The sequence below is a fragment of the Globicephala melas genome, chromosome 10 (genome assembly GCF_963455315.2).
Source record: "Globicephala melas chromosome 10, mGloMel1.2, whole genome shotgun sequence".
Classification (NCBI taxonomy): Eukaryota; Metazoa; Chordata; class Mammalia; order Artiodactyla; family Delphinidae; genus Globicephala; species Globicephala melas.
In genome coordinates, this window is record NC_083323.1 from 58603228 (window position 1) to 58624139 (window position 20912).

The following is a 20912-nucleotide window of genomic DNA, read 5'->3' on the forward strand; positions in this document are numbered from 1 at the left end:
CCCCGCTCCTGACGACACAGCTGCCCGCCCCCCACCCCAGAAGGCCCGCTCGCCGGCGCCCGCGCCCGGCGCCGGGCGCCCCTAACTCTGGAAACTTCTAGTTCACCAGACCCGATTCCTCCCTCCCCCGATTATCTCCAGGGCTCTGGTCTGTGCCACTTTCTCCACATTCCTGCGCAGCTCATCTTCCCGCCCCGTAACAGCTCTGTATCTGTCTTTCCAATCACTCACAGCCTCTCCCCGCATCCCAACCCTGGGAGGCCAAGGTAGGGGGCGGGGCGGCTGATGAGACAGCTTGGCTGTTGCCCACCCAACCAACTTCTCACCCTCTCCTAATTGCTGCCACCAGGGGCCTTCCCAGCTCCTTTCCATCCATCCACCATGGATTGAATTCACACTCAGGAGGCTCCGCAGGAGCAAGGCCAGAGTTTCAGACTGCACATCCTAAGACCAGACACCTCCCTGCCACCATGGGCTCCACACTGCTTGACACTACTTGAGAGAATCTGCCCATCTTTGCCTCCAGGTTCCTCACCTCCGTTAAACCCAAACCCCAGGTGCCTCAGATTTGTTTTCCCCAGGCTAAGGACACCTCCTTCTCTCAAGACTCCGATTCTTCCCTTAAGTCTGGGGTTGTGATTCAGGTGCAAAGAGCATTCTGGTCTGGGGGCTTCCCTGGTGGTGCAGTGTTTGAGGGTCCGCCTGCCGATGCAGGGGACGCGGGTTCGTGCCCCGGTCCGGGAGGATCCCGCATGCCGCGGAGCAGCTGCGCCCGTGAGCCATGGCCGCTGAGCCTGCGCGTCCTGAGCCTGTGCTCCACAACGGGAGAGGCCACAGCAGTGAGAGGCCCATGTACCGCAAAAAAAAAAAAAAAAAAAGAGCATTCTGGTCTGAATCCACCCTTTCTCCATGCCCTAACCCTCCCACTTTACCTGCTGGCCTTGGCAGGTGCTGTGGAAGGCCCTGGCCAACAGTCGGGGTGAAAGGAGATCCTTTCAGCTTCTCCTGTCTGGAATCTGTTTGTAGTTAAGGCTCTTGGGGCAGCATGGATGGTGGTGAGGCTGGTAGAGCAAGGGAGAGAGGCTGAGGCCTAGGGACTTACTGGTAGGAACTGAAGACCCAGGCATCCTGCTCCCTGGCCCCGCCCCAACTCTGTCTAACCGCCTCCTAGCCTTCATTGAAGTAGGGCACAGTAACAAAGGCTTGAGTTCCTGGAATCTTCCCTCATACACCTGGTGGTGGAGAGGGGGAGGGAGAGCTCTGATTGGAAGGGTGTATGTGGGTGTTGTGTGTATGTTGTACGTGTACACACATACAAACACAAATGTAATATATACATACTTTTGGTGGAGGTTGGAGAGGAGAAGGAATGAATACACGAGGCCCTCTAGTGGAAACAGAGGGGTCTAAGCAGTTCTTGACTGTTCTGAGACTTGTTGGAAGAGAATCCTCCATTTTTATCAGAAATATAGCTGCTGAGTAATAGGGTTTGGAGTATCGTTGTTGCATCTGAACTGGAGATATGAGGCAGCGGTTGGAGAGGACCTGCCTCTCTGCTCCTGTCTCCCCTCTAATCTTAAAAAGACAAAGACACTCCCCATCCTTCATCTCCCCTTCCTACATGACCTCCTCAGTCAGTAAATCATAAGCACTTTTTTTTTAATTAAAAAAAAATTATTTATTTTATTTATTTTTGGCTGCATTGGGTCTTGGTTGCTGTGTGTGGGTTTTCTCTAGTTGTGGCGAGCCGGGGCTTCTCTTGTTGCGGAGCCAGGCTCTAAGCATGGGGGCTTCAGTAGTTGTGGCATGCGGGCTCAGTAGTTGTGGCACGTGGGATCAGTTGTAGCACGTGGGCTCAGTAGTTGTGGCTCTCGGGCTTAGTTGCTCTGCGGCATGTGGGATCTTCCCGGACCAGGGCTTGAACCCGTGTCCCCTGCATTGGCAGGCGGATTTTTAACCACTGTGCCACCAGGGAAGCCCCAAGCACTTTTGAAGGTTTATTACGCACCAAGTCCTGTACTTTGTTCTGCAGGACAGCCAAAGACATAGATAGCCCAGCTTAAGGACTGCACCAAACAGTGGCTTGGTTGTGTGGGTATGTGTATAAGCCATCCTAAACAAACATACAATATAAGTAAGAACAGGTCCCCTAGTTCCTCTTCCAATCAGTTTTCTGCCCCTGAGCCCCTCATCTAGAAATCCTGGAATGATACTAATCCTTAAGGCACTCAGCTTTCCTTGCAAATAACACTTGCAGTGCTACCACCCTATGTACGACCTGTGTTTTTTCACTCTGTCATCCTCAGCTATGTTCCTACATGAAGTTAAAGATGCTCCTTTTAAGACATTTTTTGAGACTTCAAAGTGGGGCATGAGGTGATCTCTCTAATAAGCAATAAGTTGGAATCGGTCATACTCTAGGCTTGCATCTTCTTTTGGATCTGTGCTCCATCATACCGCAGTCAGTTATTGGTGGGGGTGGGAGGAAGAAAGGCCAAGAAACATCTAAGGAGGAGGCGTCTAATGCCTACAGTTCCAGGTGCTCATTTCTTTAATCAACCACATCATAAAAATCAGAAAGAAAGAAACCGCAATGAACAAAGGGAAAGGAAAAAACAACAGCTTTGTTCTCCCCAGCCTCTTCGTTCCCCTCTTCCTCTTCAGGGTGGTGGGGGACACATCCGGGGTTCAGGGCTGGGTCCCAGGCAGGTCTGCTAGGCAGACAATTGAGTTTCACTTCCCGTCAACCCCAGAGCTGAGGCAGGATGTCTGAAGGCATAGTGGGGGGCCTAGGGTAGGGTGGTCAACAGGGGCCACTTTAGGATTGCTTCTTGCAGAAAGGTCCTTTGATTAGCCCACTAGTACTCCTCAGGTAGTACAGTCAGTACCAACACATCCCTCTAGTTTTTAGATGCTTCAGCTCACTCTTACCTTTAGTAACAAGGCTATGGACAGGATACTAGACCAGCAGGGCTGAAGCACAATTGGTGAAAGAAGAGCAGGGATGAAGGATGGCAGTGTTAGAACATTTGCAATGACAGTGTATTGAATGCAAATCAGTTTTTAAATGAGTCTTTTTGAGATCTTCTGAGCTGGGCCTCTGGTGGAACTCAGGAAGGTGGAGTATGGAAGAGAAGCCAAGCTGTGACCCCATAAAACTTCTGAAGCTTCATTTCAAAGCTTTACTAAGTTCCTAGTCAGCCATTGCTTTGTTTTTTGTTTGTTTGTTTTTTAAGTGGGACATGCAGCCTAGTGTTGGAGGTGGTCACTAACTGGTTCTGTTGGACATTAACCTAAGCCAAAGTGGGGGATTTGGAGGAAGGTAAATGGGTTGATGAGGAAAAAGCAACATGGGGGGGGGGAAGGAAGAGGGCAGGGCAGACACCTGAGGAGAGGAACTTGCAGCCGGCCCCTCCCAAGCTGTGAGGGAAACGAGTTTAGCAGGACTTAGCCCAGAAGGAACAAGAGCTGCTGAAAGAGCGGGGGAGGGAAAACGTTTGGGTTCCTCTAAAGAATAGGGAGGCACGGGGCAGGGTAGGGCTGCAAAGGGAGTGACTGTACGGCTCAGATTGTTGGCGCGTTGCCCCGATATCGATCCCCATCGCCCAGAGACTTGGATGAGGTTAATTAGAATACTGACTGGGTCCGCCCAGAAGCCTTCGCCTTGCCCTCTGACCCTGGGGCGAAGCCCGAGGAGGCTCCCGGGTCGAAGGCCAGAGCAGACTTGAGCCGTCGTCACTTCGCCGCCCGAGTCCCTGGGGCCGCCCCAGGGGCAGGGCCAGGCCCGGGCTGCCCGCCCAGCCCGGCCCGCCGCGCCTCCTCAGCCGTAGAAGCCGCCGGCAACCCTGAGGCTGCGGGGACAGGTGACCGACCGGCAGCGCCTTCGGCCTTGCACTCCCCTTTCTCGGGTCTCCGTCCAGAGGGTTGAGCTGAGCGGCCAAGGGCAATCGGCACGCGATTTCGACCTCCCCACCTTCTAAGAGAGGGTTATTTAGGGTCTTGCGTTCGCCCCCAACATTGGTGCGCCCCAGTGCGTTCCCGGAGTTTGCCTGTCCCGTCCTATGTCCCCAAGCTGCTCTGGGACCTGGATGAAGGCCAGGGCCTGAATATTCTTCTTTTCCTCATTTATTAGCCGCCCCCCGCCCTTTCTGGATGCAGGTGGGCCTTGCCCCCTTTTCTCCCGCAGGTCCTAGACAGTCGAAGAGTGCCTTGAGGAGAGGGGCTGTGCCTCGGAACTTCTCTCGGCGCCCAGAGAACTGCTGTATACGCAGCAGGCGCTCACTAATGCTATCAGTGGCAGTAAAAGAGCCCACGGCTCTTATTTTTTAGAGTCTTCAGCTTCTACCCCATTCCTCCTCCTTCACTGCTGCCCATGAAATGGTGCACTCTTCCTTTAAGACTAAAATGGTGGCTTGCTACGATCAGGACTCCACTTCCGGTGGGGAGGGGGGCGGGACCCCAGCCCGCTCACGCCGGAAGTGGTTTGCGTTTTCAAGATGGCGACTCCCTATGTAACTGATGAGACCGGCGGTGAGTGCGGGAGATGTGGAGCCGCTTCTCCCCGGGCTCTCGGGGTAGGGGTTCGGAGTTGGAAAGGGGTCTGTGCCCCGCCCATCCCGGGGCCCCTCCTTTGCCCCGCCCTCCGGACCGCCTTCCCCATTCATTCTCTCCTACGGGGTGTCACCTGCGCCCCCTTCTGGTCTCGTGTTTGGGGGGTCTCCGCTTCCGGTCACCCAAACCGTGGGGTCCTTCAATGCTGGACTTTGCTCCAGGACCCTCACGGGCCCTTAGCTTTCGTCCAGAAGTTGGAGCTGCCATATTTCTTTTGGGTTTTTCAGGCTTGGGGGCTCCTATACTCTCAGTTCCCTCCAATTCCTGCTCTCCCCCTCTTCCCCTCCCCCATCTCTCAGTGTACCTGCTTTCTGCCCTACCCTAGCCCCGTTTAAATTCTTTTTCTTGAAGCTGTATTTGTTGGAGACCTCCTCATTCCTACATAGTTCTTTTTTCCACTCTCCCTTATTTTCATTGTTGGGTCACTGAGGTACAGAGGTGTGAAGGGAAGAGGGACCTAATACAACTTTCAGCTAGAGTTTTCTCCTTGATGGCATCACCCTTCTGTACCTTCTCTGGCGATGGTGATGGGAGTTGAGGGATCTAAGGTGGTAGAAGGTGAACAAGAAGGTGTCTAGTGGCCTCTCAAGCCGTGTGACAAGTTTACAGAGCCCACTGTGCCTTCTGATCAGAGAAGATTTTCCAACCTGGCTGATTGAGATGCTGAAATATCTGTTGTGTATGTGAGGTTTATGTGTTGAAAACTGAAAATCAAGATTTTCATTTTGGCTATAGCCCATCCTAATTTCCCCACCTTCAGAAAAATGTGCATATCTACCCAGTGACAGTCAAATAAGATAGTATATGTGAAAGCAATTTATAAAACGCTGTGCAAGGCAAAGTATTACTGTTTTTTGTAGCCCTCATTGTGTATGTGTATTCTGTAGAAGTGACAGTGTGTGTGTGCTTTGGTACATGCGGTCTGTTTTAAAATGTACCTTTTATGCCTCTTGCTTTGCTTGTTCTCCATGTTACTTACATCTCAACCCACCCCTCCTATGGTATCTAATGACAACCCAAGTCTCTGCTACTTCTCTGCAGCCTCACCTTTCAAAGTGGTACAACCTCTTCTCTTGCTCTCTACATAGTAGGTACTTCTTCAGTTTGCTTCTTTTAATGTGTGCTTTGGATACTCGTTGTCCAGTACACTTCTCTTTATTCTTAATTGTTTTCTTTAAACTGATTTAACGGACGTCCAGATATCACATCTCACCCTACCCTCCCACCAAGAGGTATCTTCTGTTCTCTGTGACTGTGTGGAAGAGAAGGAATCACACTGCTTTTTTGCTTTCTCTTACTATTTCCAGATCATTGATCTACCACTGTCACTGTAAGTCTCATGGAAGGTACTGCCGTGCAATTACAGCATTTTCTCTAAAACCTGCCCATTCACTGCCCACAAGGACCCTGATGTAGCATATCTTTTTCTTTTTTCTTTTCTTTTATTCTGTTTCTCAGTGTCTTCACTCATTCTCAGTGTCTTCAGCATCTTTGGAATACTCTTATTGTATAGTTCCTCAGCATGAGACCATTAACTTTCCTTTGAATTTTCAAACCAGCCACACATTAGAATCACTACAACCTGGACCTACTACATATCCTACCACATAGGACATCACCTATGACACTGCTTCCCCCTTCAGGTGTTCCCCATCACTTATTTTAGCTTCCTTACCCAGTCACCTTTTTTACTTCCACATGCCCATAGAATCAGCTTTTTGCTCTCCTTAGGTTCTCTGGTCCTTGACCTTTCCCATTTCATTGAGTCTACCAGTATCTTCATGACTACTTTTTTGTTTGGTTTTTTTTGTGGTTCGCGGGCCTCTCACTGTTGTGGTCTCTCCCGTTGCGGAGCACAGGCTTCGGACGCGCAGGCTCAGCGGCCATGGCTCACGGGGCCAGCCACTCCACGGCATGTGAGATCTTCCCGGACCGGGGCATGAACCCGTGTCCCCTGCATCGGCAGGTGGACTCTCAACCACTGCGCCACCAGGGAAGCCCTTCATGACTACTTTTGATGCTACCCTGCTAGACCTCTGTGAACAGTCACTATCCTCATTGCTTTCCTCATTCATTTTGATCTTCAATACTAAGCAAGCACTTCTGTTATCTTGAATCATACCCATCAACTGTTTTCTTGGCTTCAGCTTCTAGGCCACAGCACATGGCTAGAGAAGAGGCACAGACAGTAGCACATTCAGTATAATATAACTTAATGTTAACTTCTGCCAAGATCACAGCTTTTTTCCAATTCTTCTTTGTTGGTTTGCTTACATTCTACCATGGCTATTTCCCTTACCTTTCTCAGCTCTCGATGACTTTCCCTTTTAATTCCCCTTCTTGTGGCAGATGGCCTCATTTTCTGTTTCATTGAGAAATCAAGGTCTGTTATTTCTGTTTCTTTCCTCTTCATAGCCTGATTTCTTGAATATCAGGTCCACACATACTATTTCCATTTCCTCACTGCTTACTTGTTCCTTAACTTTTTTTTTCTGGCCTTGCGGCTTTCAGGATCTTAGTTCCCTGACCAGGGATTGAACCTGGGCCACAGCAGTGAAAGCACCGAATCCTAAGGACTGGACTGCCGGGAATTCCCTGTTCCTTAACTCTTCAAAATGGTTTCTTTCTAGCACTAGCCTCTCTCCTGAGTTGTCAGTTCTAATTGTTTGGTGAGTAGCTTTCATTCTTGGATATACTGTCACACCTTAAATCCAGTCTGACCATAATCGATATCAGTTTTTCCTTCCTTATTTCTGTTAAAGACACCATTGTTCTAGCCAACCCAAGATCAGCTTATTGCATCATTTCTCTCTTTCTTTATTTTAAATAGACTTTACTTTTTAGAACAGTTTTAGATTTATAGAAAAATTGAGAAAATGATACAGTTCCCATATACCTTAAACTCAGTTTCCCGTTATTAACATCTTACATTAGTATGGTATCGTTATTGCAATTAATGAACCGATATTCATACATTGTTATTAACTAAGGTCCATACATTATTAAGATTTCCTTAGTTTTTACCTAATTTTTTTTCTGTTCCAGGATCCCATATTACGTTTAGTTCTCATGTCTCCTTAAACTCCTATTGGCTGTGACAATTTCTCAGACTTTCCTTGTTTTGGATGACTTTAACAGTTTTGAGGAGTATTGGTCAGTTATTTTTGTAGGATGCCCCTCTATTGGAATTTGATGTTTGTCTCATGATTAGACTGGGGTTATGTGTTTTTTAGGGGAGGACCATAGAAGTAAAGTGAGGTTTTCATCATATCGTATTGAGGATACATAGTATCACAAAGATTGTTTTAGTCTTGATATTTACCATGATCTCCTGCCTGAGGTAGTGTTTGTAAAGTTTCTCCACTGTAAAGTTACTTTTTTCCCCTTCTCCTTTCCATTTTGTACTCTTAAGAAAGTCACTGTTCACAGCCCACACTTAAAGAGTGGGGAGTTATGCTACCTTCCTTAAGGATGGAGTATTTATACACATCATTTGAAATTCTTTTGCACAGATTTGTCTCTTCTCTGCCATTTATTTATTTTTTCTGCCATTTATTTATTCAGTCAGTTATGTGTATCAATATGAACTTCGGGTTATTTATTTTATTGCTCAAATGTTTCAGCTTTGAACATTGGGAGCTCTTTTAGTTGGCCCTGTGTCCCTTTGACATATCCCCATCAGTGTAGGTTTTTTTTGTTTGTTTGTTTTGTTTTGTTAGCTCTTTCTTACTTTCTGGCACTAGAAGCTGCTCCAGGCTCATCTTGCATATTTCCTGGCCCAGTCCTAGAATCAGCTATTTCTCTAAGGAGCCCTTGTTCCTTTTACTTAAGAATGGTGTGGGAAACCAAGATCAGAGCACTAGGTGTTTTTGTTGTTATTAACAAAATGAACTGGGGTGTTGTTTTTGCATTGTCTTTTACTCCCTCTTCTACCCCCCACCCTCCAATTGTCAAAGTATCATTTTCTGTTTCTGCTGTTGTTACCCTTATCCCATCTTCAATGCTTGTTAGCTACATGGCCTGGGAATTTTAAGCCTAGGGAATCCAAGTTTTAGTTTTCTCATCAATGAAATAGGAATAATAACTCCTACAACATAGGATTATTGTGAGAATTAAAATTTAAATGAAATAATGTACATGTCTAGCACATAGAAAGTACCCAAGAAATGGTTCTGTAATTATTACTGTTATAAAGATTATGGATTAGAATAGATTACATGTGTAAAGTATCAAGCAGAGTACTTGAGTCAATCTAAGTGCCTGATAAAATTCTAGTTTCCTTTATCCTGCAAATATTGCTGTGACCTCCTAAACAGTTGTCCTACCTCTGTCTCTCTCTGTTTCAGTTCATTTGACACACTGTTACCAGATTACTGCTCCTTAAGTACAAATTTAATTATTTAATTTTTGTTCAATATAATTTGTCCACTGTTCAATTTGGCATATACCCTTTTGATCTCTATTTTTCTGTGCATTTTTAAAACATTTTTTAATCAGACGGTATTTACATTTTTATGTGTTGCCTTTTCGTTTAACCTCACGACATAAGTATTCTTCTTTGCTATTAAAAACTCTTTGAAAACATCTTTTAAAATACTGGCAGAGTGTTTTATTATTTGGGCATACACCCTCTCTTACCTTTCTTCTGTTATTAGACTTCTAGATTGTTTCCAGAATTTTTGTTATAAGAACTCTATGAATATTTTTGTACATAAATTTTTGTCTGCATTTAGGGTTATTTTCTCTTTTTTAAAAATTAATTAATTAATTTATTTTTGGCTGCATTGGGTCTTCGTTGCTGTGCGCGGGCTTTCCCTAGTTGCAGCAAGTGGGGGCTACTCTTTGTTGTGGTGCGTGAGCCTCTCACTGTAGTGGCTTCTGTTGTTGCGGAGCACAGGCTCCAGGGATGCGGGCTTCAGTAGTTGCGGCACATGGGCTCAGTAGTTGTGGCTTGCGGGCTTCAGAGCACAGGCTCAGTAGTTGTGGCTCACGGGCTTAGTTGCTCCGCGGCATGTGGGAGCTTCCCAGACCAGGGCTCGAACCCGTGTACCCTGCATTGTCAGGCGGACTCTCAACCGCTGCGCCACCAGGGAAGCCCTAGGGTTATTTTGTTAGGACAGATTTCTCAAAAGTCGAATTACTGGATTGGAGGATACAAACTTTTATTTATTTTTAAGTAATTATAAAATTAATTTATATTGATTGTAGAAAATTTGGAAAATATTTTCATAACTAGTATAAAATATAAGTCCCCTGCATATTTGGTAATTGCAGAGCCCAAAGATAACTACAATTACATTTCCTTTTAGTTTTTCTTTCTCTGCATATATATAGCATATCTATTTAACATAATTTGGATCATACCGAATGGTTGTACTTCCCCAAGTATGATTCTCAGAACACTTAGTAGTCCTGTGAGATGTGCTGTAAAATAAAAAACTAAAATAAAAATAAGCTTCCTGTGGTCAAATAAATTTGGGAAACACTGTAAACCACATTTCCATTGGAATATTCACATGAACGAGAACATAACTCATTTAAGTCTTGCTGATAAGAACAAGAAAATTTTTTTCCTATGTTTAACCCAGAATTTCTCAAACTTATTTAACAATTTTTGGGGGTAACCTTACAGAAGTAGTGTTACAATATCTACAACACTACAGAAGTAGTGTTTTATTACATAACAATATTTAGGAAATGCTGCTCTATGTTAGGACTACCTTATACTCTCTCTCTTAGTTAGCCAGATTGCTTTCTTTCTTTCTTTCTTTCTTTCTTTTTTTTTTTTTTTGCGGTACACGGGCCTCTCCCGTTGCGGAGCACAGGCTTCAGACGCGCAGGCCCAGCGGCCATGGCTCACGGGCCCAGCCGTTCTGCGGCATGTGGGATCTTCCCGGACCGGGGCACGAACCCGTGTCCCCTGCATCGGCAGGCGGACTCTCAACCACTGCGCCACCAGGGAAGCCCCCACATTGTTTTCTGAAGGGTTTTACCATTGACAGGATATGAATATACTGGTTTCATCACTTCTTGGACTACACTGGTATTCTGATCTTTAAAAATTCTACTGCTTTGATAGGTAAAAATGATATTTTATTGTTTTAATTTGTATTTCCTTTGATTACTAGTGAGGTTGAACTTTCTGGTATTCTTCTTCACTTATAACACAATACACAATAGTGGTGTAAAAAGCACAGCCTTTGGAACCCACAGCCTGGATTCGAATTCTACTGCAGTTTACTGACATTGTAACTTTGGGCAAATTATTAAATTTCTCATCATCTGTGAAACGAATAATCCTTCATGGAGTTGTGAAAATGAAATAATATATATAAACAGGGACTTCCCTGGCAGTCCAGTGGTTAAGACTTTGTCTTCCAATGCAGGGGATGCGGGTTCAATCCCTGGTCAGGGAGCTAAGATCCTACATGGCTCGCAGCCAAAAAACCAAAACATAAAACGGAAGCAATATTGTAACAAATTCAATGAAGACTTTAAAAATGGTCCATGTCAAAAAAATCTTAAAAAAGAAAAATTATATATATATATATACACACACACACACACACACACACACACAAACACTGAGTACTATCCTTGTCATGAAGCAAGCACTCAATAAGGGGTAGCTGCTGTTATCTTTTTGGAATTGACTCTCAAATTTACATATGGACCATTCACTTTTACATTTAAGATACTCCTCTCTAATATGAGCACAAACCACTTTTCAATACAGTATCATCACATACTATATCTCTGCCTAAACCCTCTAGTGAAACTGGGCAGTATAGTATAAAACAGGTGGAATAGGAATGTTCTGGTATGTAAGCTTTGGCGTCAGGACTGAGTTCAGACTGCAGCTACATGCTGCCTTTGTGATCTTGGACATCTTCAACCTCTTGAAGGCTGTTTCCTCAGCTGTAGATCATAATAATCTACCTATTGTCTAGATTCAGTCAGGTAGTGTATGTAAAGTTCCTGGTGTAAAGTACCCACTCATTAATAAACATTCTTTCCTAATTGTTCTTAACATACTGTGAGTTTTACACTGCCATCATTTTGCTTGTTGTTATTCCTCTTAGAATGCCCTTTCCCTTCCTTTCTCTGCCTGCAAAAATATCAGCCACTGATTTACTGTTGTTATTATTACTACTGCTTCCTACTCTTTGAGGTCAAGTCCCTGAGATTTTCCTAATTTCCTGTCACCTTCCCCCATCAAATGGGGTGTGGTTATTTATTCTCTTGAAATCTCCTATTAGTTATGTGTCAGTGTCTCTTAGGGATACCTAAGACATTTATACTTTTGTCTTATTCTTTGTTTGCCTAACTTGCCCACCTTTTTCCTTACTTAAACTGTAAATTTCTTGAAAGTAGGGGCCATTTTACTGATCTTGATAATCCCTGTAGCACTTCATATAGTATTTTTCTCATAGGAGGCTTTCAATAAACATTCATTGCACTTAATTACAGTCTGGCTTCTGACCACTCTACTTGTCTGAGGCTGTATTCTTGAACATAATTAGGGATTTCCACATTTCCAAAATCAATAACCTTTTCCTACTCAGTTCTGCTTTTCCTTAATCTCTCTGTAATATTTAATACTGTTAATCACCTGCCGTTACTTCAAACTCTTTTGGTCTCCATGGAGTAGTACTGTCCTGGTCCTTTTTTTCTAAGAATTATTTCCTAGTGTTGCTGACACCTTTTCTTCTTTGAGGAAAATAATCATGACCGTTTTTCCAGGGTCATTCCTCCAGATTGGATCTTCTTTTTAATATTTTCTCTATGTTAGAAACCATGTCTGGATGACTAATAAAAAAAAAAAGAAAAAAAAGAAACCACATCTAAGTCTTATAATTGTTGGCCCTCAGGTCATCCTCAGGCTCAGATCTGTGACCCAGATCTCCTTTCTTAACTTTGAAACAGGCTCCAGGGATTCAGCACACCTTTAAGAGTCACTTCCACCTAACCCCTTGGAGTTCTTTCAAGCCTTGCTGTGTTGTCTCTTCACTGTCTTCCTGCCACCCCTGAAAACAAAGCCCTTTTCAGTTTAAGGAAATAGATTGAGGATTACAAAATAGCAGATGTGGGGAAATAACAAAGCTTACAAAGTTCTTATAGTAGCAGTCTCTAACCTCTAGTTTCTGGTTCTCTCAAAGATGCTACTGAAAATCATGGTATTCTGCCCATGGTTTTTATTTCTAGGGTTAGGAATCAGCAAACCTCTCCCCTCTTTTTGACTGTACCTTTGGATACCATCAAGGCCAGAGACTGAAACCAAGATAACATAAAATAGGTATTCCTTTGTGATAATGGGCTATTTGTATCTCTGAGGGCTTCCAGTTAGGATGGCCATTCAAGAAGCTTCTGCCCTATCTTTTCTCACACTCCATCTTTTTCTTTTTCTTTTTTTTGCTGTGTTTTATTATTTAATTTTTTTATTGGAGTGTATTTGCTTTGCATTGCTGTGTCAGTTTCTGCTGTACAGCTAAGTTAATCAGCCATATGTATACATATATCCCCTCTTTTTTGGATTTCCTTCCCATTTAGGTCACCACAGAGCACCGAGTAGAGTTCCCTGTGCTATACAGTAGATTCTCATTAGTCATCTATTTTATACATAGTATTGTATATATGTCAATCCCAATCTCCCAGTTCATCCCACCCACCCTGCCCTTTCTCCCTTGTTTTCCATACGTTTGTTCTCTCCATCTCTGTCTCTATTTCTGCTTTACAGATAAGATCATCTATACCGTTTTTCTAGATTCCACATATATGCGTTAATATATGGTACTTGTTTTTCTCTTTGTGACTTACTTTACTCTGTATGAAAGGATCTAGGTCCATCCACGCCTTTGCCATCTTTACTAGTCTTAAGGCTTCAACTATAATCTCTGCAGTGTACTTAAATGTATGTTTCTAGCATTGTCCCTTTCTCCTTAATTCCCTGTAAAAACACTGCCTGTCTAGAATTGAATTAGTTACTTTCACAAAATTGTCTTCTCCTATGGACTCTTTTTTTTTTTTTTAAATAAATTTATTTATTTTTGGCTGCGTTGGGTCTTCCTTGCTGTGCATGGACTTTCTCTAGTTGCGGCGAGCGGGGGTTACTCTTCGTTGTGGTCCGTAGGCTTCTCATTGCGGTGGCTTCTCTTGTTACAGAGCACAGGCTCTAGGCACAGCCTTCAGTAGTTGTTTCACGTGGGCCTCAGTAGTTGTGGCTCGCAGGCTCTAGAGCGCAGGCTCAGTAGTTGTGGCGCACGGGCTTAGTTGCTCTGCGGCATGTGGGATCTTCCCGGACCAGGGCTCGAACCTGTGTCCCCTGAATTGGCAGGCAGATTCTTAACCACTGCGCCACCAAGGAAGCCCTGCCTTTCTTTCTTTTTTTTTTTTTTTTTGGTCTACCTTTCTTTTTAATTAGAATGCATGCTCCAAGAAGGCAAGACCCTTGCTTGCTTTATTCATTCATTTTTGTATCCCTAGCTCCTGTTACATTGCCTGCCACAGCAGCAAGTACTCAATAAACATTTAAAATCCATGTGTGAATAATGTTATTACTATACGCACTACATGCCCACAGGGATGTTGTGAAAAATAAGAGAAAACATGAAAAGCACCAGATTAAATCCACTGTGGCACAATGATTTCCTCTCTCTCATTCAAATCTTGGCAGTCTTCAGATCCTGACTACTTATTCTTCATAATGAATTTCTCTTTCATTTTCTTTTCAACACTTATAGAGACCATTTAAATCAAGTCTTCTCACATTGCAGCTATTGCTTTCATTTTTTTCTACCTTTAGTTTATGTTACACATTTTTCAGGTTAATCTTCTTAAAGCAATGCTTTGTGCAGATCATATGCACTCTCTTAATGGCCTTCAGTGTTCTCCCACCTTCTGAAGCTTGAGTCCAAACTCAAGAGGAGATTGGATACCTTTCATATTCTGACTAATTTACCTCTAGTCTCTTTTTCCATTACATATGCTTTTTGCCAAAACATACTGGATTCTTGCTATTCCCTAATATGATGCTTAACTTTATTTATTCATTAATTTGAATTAATTACAGTCTTTCATGGACCAGGCCCTTTGCTTCAAAGATCAAAGGCAAATTTTCTGCTCTTAAGCAAGCAAACAATTATTTTAAACATTAGATCATGGTAAAAGGCCACACCAGGTGCTGTGGGTGCACAAAGGTCAACTTCTAAACTGGTTTGGGTTGGTGAGGTCAGGAAGGACTTCACTGAGGAGTTCATACTTGAACTTGACCTTTAAAGACCAATAGGCGTTAACTAAGATAAGAATCAAGAAAAGTCTATTCCAAGCCAAAGGAAGATTGTTTTAAAAGCAAAAAGGCGTAGAGAATAAAGACACAGGTGAGATTTGTGACTATTTCAGTGTCTGGAGCAGAGAGTGTGAATGACTGGGTGTGAAGAGGCTGGAGACTAGCAAGAGCTGGGTCAAGAAGGCCTTTGTGTGTGGTTCCATGTTCCATGTAAATACCCTGAGGGCAACAGGAATCCAGGAAGAATTTTAAGTAGGGGAATGACTAGTCTGATTTGTCCCTTTGTTTATGTTGTCCTATAAGCCTGAAATACTTCCCTTTCTCGTCTTTCCTCATAACCACACCCCGACGTCCACCTGTCTAAATCCTGCTCATCTTCCAAAGATCACAAAGATGCTTTGTCCTCCATAAAATTTTTACTTTACCTGGTCAAAAGTAATTTCACTCTCCTTTGTGTCTCCAAAGCCGCTTGGATTTGAAACCCAAAATGAGATTTTTAAAAACCTACAATATAGCAACAACATTAATTGGAATTTTTAAAAGGAAAAGTTATTTATAAGCCAATCACCAACATAACTTCTCGTATTGCATCTTCTTTTCTAAACTTATGAATATGCATAACATTTAATAATAAATCATAGTGTATATAACTTTATGTTTTTGTTTTTTTGGCGGTACGTGGGCCTCTCACCATTGTGGCCCCTCCCTTTGCGGAGCACAGGCTCCGGAAACGCAGGCCCAGCGGCCATGGCTCACGGGCCCAGTCGCTCCGCGGCATGTGGGATCCTCCCGGACCGGGGCACGAACCCGTGTCCCCTGCATCGGCAGGCAGACTCTCAACCACTGCACCACCAGGGAAGACCTAACTTTATGTTTTATATTCCGTTATATCATATTAATGATTAAAATTTTTTGGTCATTTTTAATGGCTATATTATAAACCACTCCTGTATAACTGGATGTGAAGTTTGTTTTTAATTTTTAGCTATTTATAAATAATGCCATAGTTTTCACATGATTACTGTCCCATTCTTCTTTTTTCTGTTTTCGTTTTTTCCTGTTCGAATTATTTCCTTATGCTAAATTTTCAAGATTGGCATTGCTAAGTGTGTTGAAGTGTCTTTGGCTTTAACCTCTTTACGCTTCCCCCAGTCAGTGAATTACCAAGAGAGGTTGATCCTTTGATAACGTGGCTGGCATCATTCTCTTCCTTTTCATTCTCAGTCAGTTCTGTCTCTCATGCCAGGATTATTGCAGTCGTTTTTTTGAAAGATGATTTTTAAAAAATTTACTTATTTTATTTATTTCTTTTTGGCTGCATTGGGTCTTTGTTGCTGTGCGCGGGCTTTCTCTAGTTGTGGTGAGCGGGAGCTACTCTTCATTGCAGCGCACGGGCTTCGCATTGCGGTGGCTTCTCTTGTTGCAGAGCACGGGCCCTAGGTGGACGGGCTTCAGTAGTTGTGGTGCACGGGCTTAGTTGCTCCACGGCATGTGGGATCATCCTGGACCAGGGCTCAAACCCGTGTCCCCTGCATTGGCAGGTGGATTTTTAACCACTGGGCCACCAGGGAAGTCCCTGTTTTTTCATTCTTGAATTTTTACTCTTGTCTCTAAACTGTTGCAGCTCAGCAAACAATATTCTCAGTGGCCCTCTTTTATTCACCAGATAAATTCCAAATTCCTTGACCTTGTTTTTAAGGCGTTCTACGGTCTGGCCCCATTTTTAATTTTCAACCTAGCTTCATGTTATTCCTCATCATGAACTGTCTGGTTCTCCTGGGCTCCTCTGTTTTCTGTTCTTTACATACTCGGGCCATCCCCACATCCAAGCCTTTCTTGGCGCATGTTTGTTCTCTCTCCCATCCCCTCTACCTGTCAAATCTTACCCATTTTCTTTAACATTTTTTGTTTTAGTTTTAATTTATTAATGATATTTGCCTTTTGAACAAAAACCCAGTTCATGTAACAATGTATAATCCCCGTGGGAGGCTCTGGACTGGACTTTTTATTTTGTTAATCTTTTTTATTTTCTTCTTTTTCCTTTTTTTTAACAAATTATACTAAAAAAAGTTATACTAAAAAAAAGAAAAACAAGACTAACACAAGATATAAATATATATATGTGTTTTTTTTAGGAATATGTTATTAAAGCTTAATGGTTTCTACCACCTCTTCTTCCAGGTTATCCCTCTTAAGGTAATCAGCATTAAGGTCTTGGTATCTTGGTATGTGTCCTTCCACACCTTTCTCTTTGCCCCTATACACAAACTGTCTGGACCTCTAAGTGCTGCTCCTTGCCCCAAAAGGAATGGGAGCACCCTCTACACCAGCAGTTCTCAAAATGTTGTCCAGGACCCTTGGGGATTCCCTAAGACCCTATCAGGAGGTCTGCAAGCATAACTATTTTGATAATATACTGAGATGTTATTTGCCCTTTTACTGGGTTGACATTTGCACTGAGGGTACAAAAGCAATGGTGGGTAAAACTGCTGGCCTCTTAGCGTTAATCAAGGTGGTGGCGCCAAACCGTACTGGTCATTGTGTTCTTCACTGCCACATGCTTGCAGTAAATAATGCCAGTTTCACTTAAGAGTATCCTTGATGATGCAATAAAAATTATTAATTTTATTAAACCCTGGCTCTTTAATACACATCTTTTTATCTATTTTTCCAGGTTTATTGAGATATGACTGACATTTAACATTGTGTACAATGTTATAGGTGTACAAGGTGATGATTTGATACACATATATATTGCGAAAGGTTTACCACAATAAGGTTAGTTAACACATCCTTTACCTCACATAATTACCTTTTCATTGATTTATGGTGAGAACACTGAAACTCTACTCTCATAGCAACTTTCAAGTGTACAGTTCAGTTTTGCTGACGATAGTCACCATGCTGTACCTTATACCCCCAGAACTTACTCATCTTATAACTGAAAATTAAACATCTTTTTAGAGTTCTCTGTGAATTAAATGGGAAGTAAGCATGAAACACTGCTGCACACGGAAGTGGTGTCTCAAGGAAAAGCACTGGCGCAGTTGTTGGAGTTGTAAGCTAAACAAGCTTCCTTTTCATGGAACTCTATTTTTCCTCGAAGGAACCACTGACAAACTATAGTAATTCAGACCTGAGTACCTGATAGGCATTTTCCTGAAAAATGAAAGAAGTGAGCCTGTCATTTCAAGGAAAACAACTCTCAGTGTTTGTTGCCAGGGATAAGATTCAAGCCTTCAAGTGGAAATTAGAATTTTGGAAAACTTGTAACTGCCACTGGAAGCGTGACAGCTTTTCAGTAAAGGGTTTTCTGATGAGATTAACGGATGTGATTTTTTTAAAAAAGATTGCACAGTGAAATGCATAATATTACAAAATAAGAGCGTATGGGGGATTCTGAAAAAAGTTTAAGGATCTTTACACATTATTCTGCAACTTGCTTTTTCACTTAGTCTATCATGAATACCATTCAAGGTCAGTACATCTGTATCTAACATTCTTTTTCATAACGGCACGGTGTTCCATCATGTGGATGACCCACGTCTATTTAGTCACTCATCTATTGATGGTCATTCAAGTTGCTTTCAGCTTTTTGCCAATTTAAATAATGCAGCAACATTATTATAATGCAAACATCTTTACATATAGCCTGTGTACTGGTGCTTTTATATCTACAGTATGGATTCCTGAAAGTTGACCTATTTTTCACCATCCACCTCAATAAAACTTCCCCTTTTCTACATCCCTGGTCATTTCTCCTTCCTATGATTCTTGTTTTTGCCCTTTTTAGCCTCTTATTCATGTACTGTCCTTTGATGTCCTCATGCTGTTTTGTTTTTTTTAAACTTCCTCTATGCCTGCCCTGTCTTGCCAACTAGATTATAAAAGTAGAAACTCCCTGAGGGCAGGGATGGTGTATTATACAGTGTATAGGCACTCAGTAAATAATGAGAGTGGGATTGACGGTTGATACGAGAAAAGAATGCCTTAATGGATGCATTTAGTGGAAGGTGCTGGGGGATGCTGTGTGCATTCATGCATTCTTTCACCTTGGGGGCTATTTGAAAATTAGAAAGAGTAACTCTCCAATTTAATTCTCCCATTTCAGGCAAGTACATCGCTTCAACACAGCGACCTGACGGGACCTGGCGAAAGCAGCGGAGGGTGAAAGAAGGCTATGTGCCCCAGGAGGAGGTCCCAGTGTGCGTGGTTAGGCGTGAGGAGGGAGTATTTAGTGGGGTCCCTACAGCAAGAAAGAACATGTGTGCCTATGAGATCAGGGAAGAATTTCCTGATCCCAGGATCCTAGGAAAGGGAAGGAGGGGGCTGGGATTCAGGGATGAGTGAGGGATGAGTAACCAAGTGACTGACAAGTCCTGTTGCTATGGCCTCTGTTCAGCAGAACCTGTAAATAGCATTCAGAGATCCAGAGCTTTAGGACCTAGGGATCCTACAACCTGCAGAGCAGAGGAAAGTTGGGGAGGGACCAGAGGCAGAGGAAGGAAGCAGGAAAGTGAAAAGGGTGAAATAAATTACAAGGTTAGGAAAAGGGCTCGAAAAGTCAGTGATTCTTTGACACTGTTCCCCGCAGGTATGAGAACAAGTATGTGAAGTTTTTCAAGAGTAAACCAGAACTGCCTCCCGGCCTGAGCCCGGAGGCCACTGCTCCGGTCACCCCATCCAGGCCGGAAGGTGGTGAACCAGGCCTCTCCAAGACAGCCAAACGCAACCTGAAGCGGAAGGAGAAGAGGCGGCAGCAGCAAGAGAAAGGGGAGGCGGAGGCCTTGAGCCGGACTCTTGAGAAGGTGTCCCTGGGAGAGACAGCCCAGGTCCCCAGTGCCCCACAGGCCTCCCGGGCAGCGCCTGCAGCTGCCTCCGACCAGCCTGACTCAGCTGCCACCGCTGAGAAAGCCAAGAAGATAAAGAACCTAAAGAAGAAGCTTCGGCAGGTGGAAGAGCTGCAGCAGCGGATCCAGGCTGGGGAAATCAGCCAGCCCAGCAAAGAGCAGCTGGAGAAGCTAGCGAGGAGGAGGGCGTTGGAGGAGGAGCTAGAGGACTTGGAGCTGGGCCTGTGAGGCCTTTGGGGAATAGAGGATGGACAGCAGAACAAACCATGGGGCTCTCTGGGGTCCTGGGGAATGTGGGCAGCAGCAGTCAGGAGGGGTACCCCTGTACTGGCTCACTTTCACCTCTCATGGCCCAATTCCGTCCTCCAGAGCCTAGCCTCTCCCTCATTCCTTCCCTTTTTTTCCCAACTCCTATTTTTTTGGACTTTTCTCCCTCCCATTCCCAGTGTTCAAAATCTCAGTGACTATCCCAGGTACCTTTGCTGCTGATTTGGGTGTCTTGTTTAAAAAAAAATTGGGTGGGTGGGAGTCTCTTGGAGAACTGAGGTTGAGGGTAGGGGGAGTACGCCCAAGTCTTGGAGTCTTGGTTCCTGTTCACAGTGTTTATGGGTTATTTCCCCCTCCATCCCTAACCTCTTTTTTTTTTTTTTTTTTTTTTAAAGAACAGAATAAACTCAAGTAGACAACATGTTTTGCCTCTCTTCTTTTCAGCTTCTAGTAGGTGTTTTATCCCCTTCAGTTTGGCACAGGAAGATAAGTATTGAGAGTAATATTCTTTTTAATTTTTAAAAATAATGTGTATCACCAAATTAGCAACACTGACTTCTGTACACGTTTGCTCAGACTTCAGTGAATAGAAATTAGTGTTATAATAAAATGAAACTTAAAACAAATTTAATTTGATATTAATTTACATGTATCATCATTATTGTGCTGCATAGCAGTGGGGCCCTAGTATCTCCCTTACTGTTTACTTCTGAAGATCATTGACCTAATTTTTTTTTTTTTTTTTTTTGGCTGCATCACAGGGCTTGCAGGATCTTAGTTCTCCCACCAGGAATTGAACCGGGCCACTGCAGTGAAAGAGCCGAGTCCTAACCACTAGACCACCAGGGAATTCCTGGGACAGCTCTTTTGAAATTTTATCTTCTCAAATGCCATCCCAA

At 43.5% G+C, this 20912-nt stretch overlaps 1 protein-coding gene across 2 annotated transcripts; it reads left to right on the forward strand.

Annotated features, from left to right (window-relative positions):
• Positions 1-4477: 4477 nt before the first annotated feature.
• On the forward strand, positions 4478-20419 carry PYM1 (PYM homolog 1, exon junction complex associated factor). 2 transcript variants are annotated; one of them, XM_030866705.2, is made up of 3 exons: positions 4478-4530; positions 19008-19101; positions 19491-20419. In XM_030866705.2, the coding sequence occupies exons 1-3, from the start codon at positions 4497-4499 to the stop codon at positions 19972-19974; spliced, it is 612 nt and encodes a 203-aa protein (XP_030722565.1). In that variant the 5' UTR covers positions 4478-4496; the 3' UTR covers positions 19975-20419. The 2 variants fall into 2 exon arrangements, with proteins under 2 accessions (XP_030722565.1, XP_060162716.1); XM_060306733.1 differs by having other exon boundaries at positions 4513-4574.
• Positions 20420-20912: the final 493 nt, after the last annotated feature.

Excerpts from the sequence above, each read along its gene's own strand:
- PYM1 (XM_030866705.2), top strand. The coding sequence starts at position 4,497 with ATGGCGACTCCCTATGTAACTGATGAGACCGGCG. Across the intron at positions 4,531-19,007 it reads TGTAACTGATGAGACCGGCG|GCAAGTACATCGCTTCAACA; the intron begins GTGAGTGCGGGA and ends CTCCCATTTCAG. Across the intron at positions 19,102-19,490 it reads CCCCAGGAGGAGGTCCCAGT|GTATGAGAACAAGTATGTGA; the intron begins GTGCGTGGTTAG and ends TGTTCCCCGCAG.